Raw genomic sequence first — 14,180 nt, forward strand, 5'->3', positions numbered from 1 at the left:
TAAAGGTAATTAAAAATAACACTTCATGTTAACAAATTACACAATTTAAGGTCATTCACTAAAATAAATCAAAACATTTTCCATCATTTTTTTTTTAGAAAGACTACTGAGATTGCATGCAAATACTAGGAATATTCACTGTAACATGATGTTTATCATTCATGAACATAAGCAGGAACTACACAGATAAGGCAAAATCAATACACATTTACACGAAAAAAAAATCACAGCATTCGGCAACCTCACTGTACTTCAGGTTCCCTCTCATTTGTTTTTCACAACAATCTAAAAAGAGGCCCATGCAATTGAGATAAAAGTTGATTGTGCATGTCTATGCAAAACTCCTGTGGGTGCTGTAGGTAGATGCTATGTGGTTGCTAAGGTGTTCTGGATGTTGTTATGTGGTTGCTAGGGTATTCTGGGTACCTAATGATTTTCAGGTCTCCCAAATATGGCTCAGATCCCACTTTCACTGTGCGTTGTTGTTATTGTTACATTATTAAAATTTTCTACTCATGATATTACTGCACTGCACTATTAGATCTAATTTTTTTTAATCAATTTATTTATTTTGATACATTTATAATTCAATTTATTTATTTTATATTTTTACACTGACCCCCCTAGCACTCTCTTCTAGACCCCAGTTGGAAAACCCCATGTGCTAGGAAATACGTAAATGGTGTGTAAGGCAAATTTCATACAATGTACGCATACTATAGTAACAGTAACAGTATGTGACAAAAGAAGTATGTTTGAATTCACAGTACTAATAAAAGAAGGCAAAAAAGTACCCGGAAGTGTGCATACGATGGACACTTTACTATTCCATGAGGCCACGAGGAGGATTTGCAAATGGCAGTGAAGCAACACAACTGAACTTGGTATGTCACATGATAATGACAACATGGAATGCAGTAAGTCCGGATTACATTCATACTAAACATACTACACATACATACTAAACTCCTACTATATAGAACATACTTTTTTTAGCGGCTGTGAAGTAATTACTTGTTCAAAAAGTACGAGAAAGAGTATGCAATTTCGGATGCAGGCTAATTAATTGTTTTGTTTTGTTTTTTGCACTAATTAGTTTGCCCACAAGATGGCAACACTGGCCTGGACCATTGTTTCACAGTCAGAAAAGAAACAAACGGAACAAGAACAAAAGAAAAAAAATCGACATCCACACGTGTTGACCATAGACGGTGTTGACGTGTGATCTCAAATGACACACTATGCACTATGTACTCAGCTGTGTACTGTATGAATTTATACTTTGAAAGGCTATGTATGACTGTGAAAAAGATCGAAGTATATTTTGTACAATATTTTGGGGTGCGAGTGCATTTATCGGTGCAGTTCTAGAGATCCTTATGAAATGATTGGAATTCGTACATGTTCCTCTTCAGTCGGCTCCTCAGAAAACTGGGCCTTGGCCTCCTGTATGGCCAGCTGTAGTGCAGCCCCGGCTGGGAGTTTACAGAACCCACTTTCTAAAATATTCTCCACCTGTAGGTAAACTCCAGGCTTCTGCAAAGCCACTCCGTGAAGATGGGAGAAGAGCAAAGGTAAGTCTTTAGTCAGGGTGTATCTTGAAGCGAGACCTAGTACCGCTGGGATATCAGACTCTTGTGAGTACTCAAATATGGCCACCATGAATTTGGAGAGGTCTTGACCCAACGCTTTGGCACGACACAGCTCCTCTCCGATCATGGAAATAGTAGCTAAGGTGGTGTTTTCCAGCGGTTCCTCTTCCTCAGACTGGTTCTGATGGAGACCACGGGAGCAAATGACCAGCACAAAGTCACAATCCTTCATTCTCTTGCAATGCCACCCCATACTGCCCTCCTCCATAATGTGCAAGGCCTCCCACAAGTCTAAATGCACCTAAACAGAAAAAGGATAATTAAGAGATAAAGAGTTGATAACCACGTATAGAATTTTTTTTTAAATTCATGGATACATTAAAAATACATTTTTAAATGTAGTTTATTTATCTATTTAAATACATAGACATTTTTATATATATTAATACTTTTTTTATGAGATGCTGATGACCAGTGTGGAGAATCTAATGACTGTTATCCATGGATTTGTACCAGTCGCAATTGCGCTAATACTGAATGGACCAGTGTTGTTATTGTTAGCTAAACCTAAAAACCGTTATTATTAACTGAAAAATGTATACGTACAAAAAGTTGATTAAAACTAATTAGATAATTAGAAATATTAAAAAACTATGAGAAAATGACAAAAGCACAATATAAAATTACTAAAACTTAAATTTAAATCAAAAGTGAAAAATATACAAATAAAAGCAAATTCAACATATTAATAAATACTATAAGAGTGCATAAACAATAGTAAAATAACACTGGAAAGAGCTAAATGGCAAAAAAAATTATTCAAAATAATGTGCGATGTGATTTTTTTAATACACTACATTCCAATTAATTCATGAAATGTCTAATAATCTCCAACAAAATGCTTTAAGAGTTTCACGAACCTTTAAAGATGGATGGGGAAACAAAGTCTTAAAATAATACAAATATTCTCAGCATGCTTTGTCTGATTTAATCCTAATACACTTACTTGAGTCGCCATGTGCTTTTGCAAAAAAGCAGCCAGTTGCAACACGACTCTGACGTGGGCAGGACCATCATTACTTGAGTAGCAGATCAGTAGCCGAGGGGGGCGGGTGGTTTTGTCCAGCAAAACACACTGTCCTTCACCCAGTTTTTTGTCATAGTACTGTTCGATGATTTCTGACAAATAGGAAATAACAACACAATTGCCCATTAGTACAACGTACATTCGCACTGTACGATTTAGGCCGTCTGAGACAAGCGGTTTTACTCAGATCCTAGGGCAAAATTTGAAGTCTTTGATCACTAGTTTGACATCTTTGCAGACAGCCACAATTAATGACTTTTACCACAGGCAAAATTCTGATTTGATGTATAATCCTGTAATGAGACTTCTCCCACGACAATCACCTATTCAACAAGTCCCTGAACATGTCACGGACTTCAAAACTTCTCGCATGCGTCCGTTTTTAACGCGCCTTGACTTGTACAGTCTGACATTAATGCCAACTGAGATCCTACAGTGTGACATGGCTCACAGAGGGGATCATGTTCATACAGTCTGACAAGCAACAGTCGTAAAGGAATCGGACTATTATAAATCATACACTGTGCACCCAGCTTTCATTGGCATTCTCAAAAACACCTTTTAAACTTCGCAAATTAATGTATAGCCCTGCTTTGAAAACAAAACATTCAATGTGTTGCTCAGCAGTTTTATCACTGACCAGTATGTTAATGAAGAACAATCTTTTATCGATTTGTTATAAAACTCGAACCTGGTCTCATTTTGGTCTGGACTTTTTTCTTCTTCAATCTTTTCTTGTTGACAACGGTGAAGGTGAGCACTGCGGTAGCAGCGAGCAGGATTCCCACGGACAAGAGCACCATCAGTGAAGGGTTTTCTGTGAAGTGTGAGGTCGATGGCCCTGATCGTGAGAGGAGTAAAAATACCAAACCGATTATGGCACTGAAGTCTTTGATAACGTAATTGTTTCAATGGGTGTTGCCTCTTTAAAAGCTGCCTGGCATGTTGCTTCACACGCAGTTTCTGTACACACTGAAGGCTAATTAAGCACTGTACACATAACAAAAAAAATGCCTTCAGTGTGTACAATAATCTCTAACATTTCCTTAGAGTTCAAATCAGTTTTTGCTGAAAGCGTGTTCTTTTTTGATTTGACAGTTCAACTTTACCTTCAGAGCTATGTTTAACTACAACAACGAATGTTTTCCTGACTGCATCCACGACGTCAGCAGCAATCTGGAGGGAAGAAAAATACTACTGAACATGTGATAAGAAAAACTAAAAACATATGGGATATGTATCTAGAGTTACAGCAAATATTTGAAGCCTATTGGCACATCCTTTTTAATGTGTCTGAATGGTTGTGTGCCTGACATAATTTGATCTCTCATTCAATAATACAGAAAGCTAAACAAACACACACCCATTTAATCTGAAGAATAAAGACTCACCTCACAGGTGTAGTTTGTTCCTGCTTGGAGATTCTGCAAACGGTATGTGTGATGTGTCTTGTTGAGACTGAAATCCTGGACATCAGCAAACATTCTGATTTAATTAGCAGGTAAACGTTTGAGAAATGATATTTATTTCATATTTAATTAAATGATCCTTAAATAACACCGATTCATATTACACTTGATTAAATAACAACAATAGCAGTATTCTTAAGTCTGTATTATAGACATTGTTATCAATGTTTTATTTAAAATATGTTTTTTTTAAAACCCACCGGTTTGATGCTCGTGTAATTTCGTAGCCCCCCTCCGAAACATGATGAAAAATACTGACGGACTTCAAAGTTCTCAGGTGCAAGGTTAAAGGTCACATAAACATCCCGGTTCTCCTGGTGTACCTCGACGTATCTGGGATACCAGTCTATAATGAATGACATGACGTACATGAACGAACACATCTGAGGACCATGTGCCATGATCAACAGGAACACAGAAGACACGAGACACTCACCTTTCTTGCACTCTTCAAGACCATTTTTTTCAGGACATGCTGAAAACACACATTGTCAAGTTTATTACAACTTAAGCATTTGTCAACTGATTCTCTTAATGTGCAGTGGTGCAAGTTGTTGTCGACATTGTTAATGACTATCAAACGAATTACATGGTTTGTTTTAAATCAAAAGGGAAGCGCTTACTGCGTGTGAAAAACTTTTTCTTCTCATAGGACTGGTCCCACCGCTCAGGGACGGGCAGTGCCATGACAGTCACGGCATACTCCCTATCCAGAGACAGATTTGTGAAGGGATCTGAGTGATAGACCTGTGAAAACCATCAAGAAAATACATTACATGATCTCATGACTTCAGGAACTAGTACATGGTAACTCAAAGTTATATAAATATGGAAACAGTAAGTTCTTAAAAAGTTTTTTTTTTCTTATAGTTTGAAAATATATTACACTATTTAAACAAGAATAAAATGACATTGGATGCATTTACATTTATCCAAAGCGACTTACAATTGCTATATATGTCAGAGGTCGCACGCCTCTGGAGCAACTAGGGGTTAAGTGTCTTGCTCAGGGACACATTGGTGTCTCACAGTGGATTCGAACCCGGGTCTCTCACACCAAAGGCATGTGTCTTATCCATTGCGCCACACCACCCCTATGCTAGGATGCTACCTTGCATGTTACATGTTATGTACTAAGTTGTAGTGTTTTTTTTATTTTTTATTTGTACATACCCGATGGGCATGTGCAGGGGTGAGGGACAGATTGCTACCCAGGAGAAAGAGCTGACATGAGAACTGAGATCCACCAAGAGCCTGAAGGGTTACTTGAAATCCACGCAAGAATGCAATACCTGTGTACATCAATCAAATAATTAGACAGATGCAGAGATAGATAGATTGAACAACAGACAGATAGACATTGATAGAATGACAGACAGATGGATAGATGGATGATGGATGATAGATAGAACAACAGACGGATGGATAGATGGATGGATGGAAAGACATACGGATGGATGGAAAGACATACGGACAGACAGACAGACAGATAGACAGACAGACAGACAGACTGACGGACAATCATTACCATATTGGCTTGGGTTCCATGACACAGTAATGGTATCATATGTTGGATCTTTATTGGTTTCAAACTCGATGTGAATATTTTGTGGTGCTTGAACATAATGCTGGCAGACCTCTGGGGTTTCCTGGCCTAGAAAAGAGTGACAAGGCCAAGGTACGCAACCTGGCCGAAGAGAGGAGTTACCACACAGTTAAGGCCATTGCACACTGAGTCCGAAATTTTCGTATGCGTTTTTTCGTGTTCGTCAGCAGTAAAATTCGTCACGCACAGAAACCTTGCACACTGAAGGCCTCATTATACTTCTGCGTCGGACCCACGCCGGAGCCTATACGCCGTAGGCAACGTGTTGGTTTTAATTTATACTTCTGTGTCGTTGTCCACGTTGACGCGCACCTAGGGAGCATGTGAAACCCCGAGGGAGGGGTTCTGGCAGACCAATCACAGCGCTTGTGTCCGCGTAGAATTGACGCGTTGTTACATTTTTGGAGAGGTGCACGTCAGGGTACGCCGTAGGGTACACGCGCTACACACAGCCTACGACGTAGCTACGGCGGCAGTTCGACGCAGAAGTATAAATAGGCCTTGAGTCCGATGCGTATTTATTAAACCTTTGCGGAAAAAAACGCAAAAAATACTAAATGGATTTGTCAAGCAGTGAGGATGAATTTGTTGCCCTTTTTCTTCTTAAAAAGAGAAAAAGAAAGAGGAAATATTGGGTCCATCCAATCCTGAGATTGCGCCGAGAGGAAGGAGAGTTTCACCTCCTTATCAAGGAGTTGCGAAATTATCCCAAACGATTCAAAATTTACCTCAGAATGTCAGTGGAACAGTTTGATGCTTTGCTAGCGATACTGGAGCCACATATTAAAAAGAAGACCACCAATTTCCGTGAACCAATCGATCCTGAACAGAAACTGGCAGTAGGCCTATGTCTATGGACGGACACACACACACACACACACACACACACGCGCGCGCGGCCGGAAGAAGCGCTGGGCAGACAGAGAACAGCTGTATACAGGTTATATTTTATTCAGTGTCTTTGTAATCCGCATTTTGTTTTTCATACAGTACTTGTGCTGCGAGACGAAGTGTATCAACTTGTCAGACGTCATTCTGGATTTTGTCGTTCGCTTGTACGGTGGCTCTGAATTTTCAAAAAAACCTCACAAAACACTGGCTGTGGATGCGAAAAACGCAGAAAATAGAACCCAATCCGAATTTTTTTTTACGGACGAAAGTTTCGTAGACAGTGTGCAAGCATGATTGACATAACGTGAGGTCGAATTTTTTTTTTTACGTGCGAAAATTTCGGATGCGAATTTCGGACTCAGTGTGCAATGGCCTTTACACTAAATGAGCTCTTGTTATCTTAATGAGCTATTCGTGCCTGACATGATTCTTAAAGCGCCCTTTTCCATAAAGCCCCTTTATACAATATCGTCACCTTCCTAAAATAATTGGCCAAGTCATTTTTTCAAGTTTCTCAGAAAACACAAAAAACTGAACCAATAATTGAAAAATGACTTAGGCAATTATTTTAGGAAGGTGACGATATGTAAAATAAGTCTCTGATGTCCCCAGAGTGTGTATGTGAAGTATTAGCTCCAAATACCACACAGATATATATTTTTTTACAACAGGTTAAAGTTGTCCCTTTTTGAGGGTCAGTGAAAACACGTCGTTTCGTGTATGTCCCTTTAAATGGAAATGAGCTGCTGCTCCCGGCACAGAGGGCGGAGCTTCAAGAACTCATGTGTGTTAGCAGCTTCACACAGACAAGCACTAAAATGTCAGAAACTGTTCTGCCTTTTACGTTTAAACTAGTCAGACAATGATAGAGAGACTCAAGAAGTAACAAAATGTAGAATCCAACAGGACGTTTCTGAATGGTTAGTTGATGAATTTATGTTGCTGATGTGGAGTCAACTATCTTCAAGTCTTTGATTAGCATATTTTGTCATGATAATCCATAAAATCGCTTGTGTGGGAACTGTTGTAAGATGCCTACAGAGTGACATACTATTGCATTTGTGTTACTTGTGTTACCAGCCGTTTGTTGTAGTCCTTAAAAAAGATTTCTTTAAAAGCAAATATCTTCCTTTGAGCATTGAGCGTTCGAGCGTTGTAACTTTGCAGATGTTGTTTATGTTCAAACAGCAACATTACACACTAATTAAGTTAGAAAATTTAAATCATAATCAACCACCCCTTTAAAATGGTTTTCATTACACATGAGGTACACTGTCGAAAAGCTAGATAACTTCGAGATGACAAAGTTAAAAACATCCGAGAACAAGAGAAAGGCACTTTGATATAAAATCCTAACATGCATGTCTTGGAAAGCAGCTGAAAATGGAAAATCATACATATACAGATTATAGTTTGTTTCAAGGAAAGCCAAATATGAGTAATTCCTGGAACTGCTGCAAACAATTTAGTGCAAAACAGCTTGTCTTGTTTAGTGAAATTACCAGAACAACTTAATCCAACAAAACAAGAGAAAGTAATGATCCTACATCACGCAACCTGAAACGTCACTGATTGTACAAGCAGTTTTAAATAAATGAGCAATTAAAGATGTCAGTTATCCTTTTAGAATGTCAGCACTGATCGCTGTGAAAGGCAAATTCAAACACATTTATGTTATCATGTTATCATTTAGTGATGCAGTGGATGGAAAATGCTGCATAAAGCATGCAAAGGCCGCATCAATTAATGCTAGATTGTTTGCATTGCTGATCAAGTTCTGATTCATTTAAAGAAACTATTAAATTAGCTTTTTCTCCTTAAGCCTATCATCCTGAGAAATGTAAAACTTCAAACTCATCAGCAGTTGAGTTTGCAGTTGAGTTGTTTATGCACTGATCATCAACTACGTTCACAGTCACTTTGTCTATTTTGAGCAGTGGTTCATCTACAAGTTTAAATGAAAATGAATTTCACTGGCTGAAAGCGATCCCTTTACTCCTACTTAGTGATCAAAAGCTATGAAGCTTTATTTCATTAACTTATTGAACCTTTATAAAGATCATTGGGTTTTGGCAGAGCTGGATTATATTGTATCATTATAGGTCTATGGGGGGTGCTGGACATATACAATAAAATTGACTTACTTCCAAACGGGCTGGAGGAGGGAATACTGGGAGATATTTGCACATCGTCTGCTGTGATTCTGCAGTATTCACATCTTGGGTCTCCCTGAAAATACACATTGTCCACTTTATAAAAAAAAACTGGGAAAATATGAAATATTACAGATTCTGCACCATTTCTAGGCCACTAATCAAATGTGTAACACTGACCTTGTAAATTCCTTTGTACAAAAGGCCAGATTTCTTGCTTCTAACTTTTCACTTAGAAATAATAAAATTTGCTATTTAAAACACAGAGTGGACTTGGCTTTGTGCACTTTCAGAACTAGAGACAAGCATCCAAACTTTAATTGAGGATAGTAAGAATGCAAGGGCTTTAGATAATGCTTTGGATGCGACTAGCTTAGCGAAATCTGTACATTGTTCGGTTCCGGCAGTAGAGGTCGTGCAGCAGGGCAACTGGGTGACTGTGAGACGGTATAGTCGCAGGACATTCACCGCTGTTCTGTTCCGATTACCATAACAAAATAGATTCACCCCACTCAGTGAAACACCCACTGAGAATCCTGTTGAAAGTGCCCTAGTTATTGGCGATTCTATTACACGGAACGTGAAAATAGAGACACCAGCCACCATAGTCACATGCAGTGGCGTAACGTTGTTTTAAGAAGTGGGTGGGACAGGTGGGGTGAGGTGGGGTGGGGGACGGGGTTGCTAATACAATGCTATTTCAGATATATGTACAATAACATTACGAAGTCAAGCAATCGATTTAAATAGTAGGCTACATGGGGTTTAATTTTTTGTTTAATGAGATGTAGCCTAATATATGTTGTCAGTGTCATCTGCCTAATTAAATAATGTGTACCTTAATGGTCCAGTGGTAGAACTGTCGCCAACCGTGTCAGAGATTCTGGGTTCTAATCCGCACTCGTATAGGTTTTTTTTCTCATATAGTTTTTTTTCCCCTCATCAAAACAGATTATGTTCATCAGTGGTTGTATATCAAGCAGGGACACGTTTGTGTGCATTATGTTTTGTGATTGCACCAGAAAGAATAGAGAGTATCCGCAACGGATTGAAGCGCGCGTCCGAGTGAAGACAGTGCGGCGTGTGCGCGAGCCACACGAGAAAACACTGCATCCGCGCAACTGATCGCAGCGGCAACGAGCACTTTGATCACTTGATTTAACCCTCTGGGGTCCTTCGGGTCCAAATGGACCCGAAGCGTTTAAATAAAAAAATGTAAAAAATCATAGCTTCATCGGAATGGTCCGAAATTTGGTGACTTTGTTGGTACTTGGTATATGAACAACCAAAAAAATTGGGGACAGGATTTGAATAGTCTAAGTGGTTGTAAAAAAAATTGTCACACTCAGGACCTTCGGGTCCAAATGGACCCACAATAGGAAATGAATGGGAAATTGGCAAAAATGTGAAAATGCAGTCTTTTTGTGCGTACAATCTACAAATCAGCCACGATCCAGAAAAAAAGCACACAACAGTGAAGGGGTTAATCTATAAAACATCAAGAGTGCAAAACAGACACATCCACACACACACACACACACACACACTTTTATACACATACACACTAATAAATTCAGATTACAAAAATCTGTTTTGAATTTTTTAAAATCACAGCTTCATCGGAATGTTACGAAACTTGGTGACTTTTATGGTATTAGGTATGTGAACACACAAAAAATATTGGGGTCATGATCCAAGCACGTCACACTTCTGTTCTTTGGTCAAAAATGACCCCCATAGGAAATGAATGGGAAATTGTCAAAAATATGAAAACACAGAATTGTTTTGTGCATACAATCTACAAATCAGCCAGGATGCAGAATAAAAGGACTCAACAGTGAAGGGGTGAATCTCTAAAACATCAAGAGTACAAAAAAAACCACACACACACACACATTTTTTTTTATAAAAATAAAATAAAAAAATACATATATAAAAAATGTCTATTATATTCAATGGGAAAAAATGGGTCATAATTATTGCATAAATATTAATTAAAATCATAAAATTATCTCAAAACACCAAAAAAGAAAAGAAAAAATATTATAAAAAACAAGTAAAAAAAAAAAAGATTTTTTTTTTATATATATATTAATCCCGCCCTCCGGGTCCATTTGGACCCGAAGGTCCTGAGTGTGACTGTTAAACGAAGGACCCCAGAGGGTTAAAAAACACATTTCAGCTCTAGACCGTCTCTTATTTAAAAAACGAACGAAATGAATGCTCTGCCAGTTACTGGAGATGTTTTATTTATTTGTAGAATTGGTACATTCGTGCCGCGAGATGTTTTAAAAAGTGGTGGGGGCAATATCGACCCTGGCAAAAAGTGGTGGGGACATGGTGGAAAAAAGCTGTTGAGATGGCGTGAGGTCCTTGTCCTCATCGCCCTATACCTTATTCCTGCGGGAAGCAGCCTAAAAATGTCACTTGCTGGATGAGACTGATCAGCAGCAATTTTAGCTGCCCTCTTCCTGACTCTGGCCTCATACAGGTCATTGATTGACAGCTGCCTCTGTCCAGTCAGCCTCTCTGCTGTGCGCACAATGCGCTGCAGTCTGTTCTTCGCCTGGGCCGATGCTGAGGCAAACCATACAGTAATAGATGTTGAAAGAAGGCTTTCCACAGTGGTTCTGTAAAACCTAGACCGAACAGAGCTGGAAACGTTCAGTTTGGTTAACTGCCTTAGGAAAAACATTCCACTGTGAGCCCTCTTAATAACGGAGGAACTGTTTTCCTACCATTTCAGGTTGTTTGTGATGATGGTTAGGGGTGGAAGAGAGGCGGAGGCTCTGCCAAAATCTATCACCATTTCCACAGTCTTTTTTTGGTTAAGCTCCAGATTGTTCTTATCACACCACGCAACCAGATGAGACACTTCTTGCCCATAAGCAGACTCGTCGTTGCCCTTAATAAGGCCGACCAAGGTGGTATCGTCTGCAGATTTAATCAGCTTGATGGAACGGTTGTTGGAAGTGCAATCATTGGTATACAGTGAGTAGAGAAATGGTGACAGCACGCACCCCTGAGGTGGCTCCAGTGTTGGTGGTCCGAGGATCAGACATGTGCTGGCCAAGCCACATCTATTGCGATCTTAAAATTCTGGCCAGTTGATAATACCTAGAATATCAAATTGACTGCTGGCGGTAGATCCTTTTCCTATTTAGCACCTAAACTATGGAACAGTCTCCCTAACATTGTCCGGGAAGCAGACACACTGTCAGTTTAAATCTAGACTAAAAACACATCTCTTTAACCTGCCATAAACATAGAAAATTATACATTCCTATTATTCAAATCAGTTAAATGATTATTAGGCTGCATTAATTAGGTCAGCCGGAACTGGGAACACTTCCTACTAGTCTACCTAGTACAACACCCGATGTACTCGTTACATCATAAGAAGAATGGCATCTGCGCTAATGTTAGTCTTTCTGCTTATTGCGAGGTTTACTGTAATCAGCCTTCAGTATCCAGATCAGATGGTGCACCTGCGCAAACACGACCACAACACATCCCTGAAGTGTCAGCAGAGGTTGTGTCAACTAGACTCTCCCCTGTGAAGGCCTCATTGACACGACAGCCATCGGCACTGATCCTTAACAAACTCGTCTTCATACCCGCGTGATGACTAAGATCTTCAACCAGATGGAACTGGATAATATTCTGATAACCTGTAATGCTGCCTGAATCATCATACACTGTTCGTTCGGTTTGGTTCCTTGCCACTGTCGCCTTTTTCGCCTTTTTTCACCTTTGTTGCCATTGGTTTTTGGCTTGCTTTGTTGGGGACTTTAAATTTAACATTTAATTTAATATTCAACAATAATATTTTTCTGCCTGCATTGACACCATTATATGAGAACTGAACTGAGCTGGAAGATGACATCACGGTTTTCTCCAGAGTGGCTATATATATATAAATGAACTAAATTAATAACTTTTTTACAACAAAAATTAAAACATCACTGAACTTACTTAAGCTGGACTGTGACGCTATTTTCTTCTGGAAACAAACTTTGTTTCATTATTTTCCTGTTATCTCTTTAAAGCTGCTTTGAAACAGTCTGCATTATAAAAAGTGCTATTTAAATAAATGTGACTTGACTTAGATGTACAAATACCATGATTCATGCTATAATCAAACTAAAAGCAGACAGATACTGCAAAAAAAAAAAAAAAAAAAAACTTTATGTACCTGACCTGAAGCAAAAACAGATATGTGAAAAGGCAAAACATCTTAAAGAAGCACGAGAGAGAACCACAGCAGCAAAAAGAAAAGACACAGATTAAGATCAGTCTGATCTTAAGAAATTCCTTGATGATTCTAGACAAACACACACACCGAGGAACACTTGGCGACAATCCAGCATAGTTAGTATACCTACAAGAATTTCAGTAATGAATTGGCAAAAAAACCAAGGTGGGTGACCAAGAAATCATACACTTTTACCTTCTTTTATGAAAAAAAAAAAAAAAATATATATATATATATATATCCTAAACCCTTATTTCCAGGTGCAAATTAGACTTTAAAATCCAGATTTTCAGTTGGGTCTCATTGGAGAATTTTGAGTTTCAACTTATTTATTTTATGGTCAATTGCATAACCATGACCAAAACATTTATTGTGTATACCATAATATATACTTATACACACACACGCATATATATATATATATATATATAGTTTTTTGTATTTACATAATGACTTTAATGCTTTGCAAAATGAATAAAAACAGTACCGCTTATTCCTTAAATGTTAATACGGCCAACTAGAAGTCAAAGTATGAAGTCTTACCCAGCGGATGCATTCAAGCGTGCAACTCTGAGGTCTGTAAGATGTTCGTTCACCTTGGGCGCCAAGAGACAAACTGGCCAGCAGGAGCAGATCCAGGGTCAGTGTGGGTGGCCACATCCCGCTCCCTGCCTGAAGAACACTGAAAACTGTCTTCAAACCCCAACACAGCTATGTCCTCAAAGCAGACGAGCCATTACAGGTCTCTTGAAGAACTAAAGATCAGTTGAGTAAAAGCAGAGGGGGTGGAACGACAGGGGAAGGGAGGAGGTAGGCAAAGTGTTGGGAATGAAAACAACAGCAGTTGAGGGAGTGGTGGCCAGAGGGGAAATTCTTTGACAGAGGCTGTCAAAATCCATCTGCTGTGCCACCAGGTATGCTTAACCTGATTTACTGTTTGAAGCTGTCCTTTCGGGTTAAATGTGCAAATGGAACAATGACCTTAACTCGCACTACCACATATTCCTGCAGGACTAACCAGTCGATGTCCAAAAACAACATTCAGCATCTGTGAAAATAGATTCCGTTCCCCTAAACGCTGTTTCATGAGAGATTGATAGCCTGTGGTTTTTACGTGTTTTAACTGC

General features: G+C 38.9%; 1 protein-coding gene across 1 annotated transcript; it reads right to left on the reverse strand.

The window, feature by feature from the left end:
• Nucleotides 1-611: 611 nt before the first annotated feature.
• Nucleotides 612-13,825, reverse strand: LOC311302811 (interleukin-17 receptor D). Its single transcript, XM_084428874.1, has 12 exons — nt 13,597-13,825; nt 8,790-8,874; nt 5,677-5,835; nt 5,322-5,440; nt 4,772-4,895; nt 4,585-4,623; nt 4,349-4,494; nt 4,071-4,145; nt 3,789-3,855; nt 3,371-3,520; nt 2,599-2,771; nt 612-1,893 (listed from the first exon to the last, which is right to left on the reverse strand). Exons 1-12 carry the CDS (start codon nt 13,711-13,713, stop codon nt 1,378-1,380), a joined length of 1,770 nt encoding a protein of 589 aa, XP_084285000.1. The 5' UTR covers nt 13,714-13,825; the 3' UTR covers nt 612-1,377.
• Between the last annotated feature and the right edge of the window lie 355 nt (nt 13,826-14,180).

Source organism: Rutilus rutilus, assembly GCF_951802725.1.
Source record: "Rutilus rutilus genome assembly, chromosome: 13".
Lineage (NCBI taxonomy): Eukaryota > Metazoa > Chordata > Actinopteri > Cypriniformes > Leuciscidae > Rutilus > Rutilus rutilus.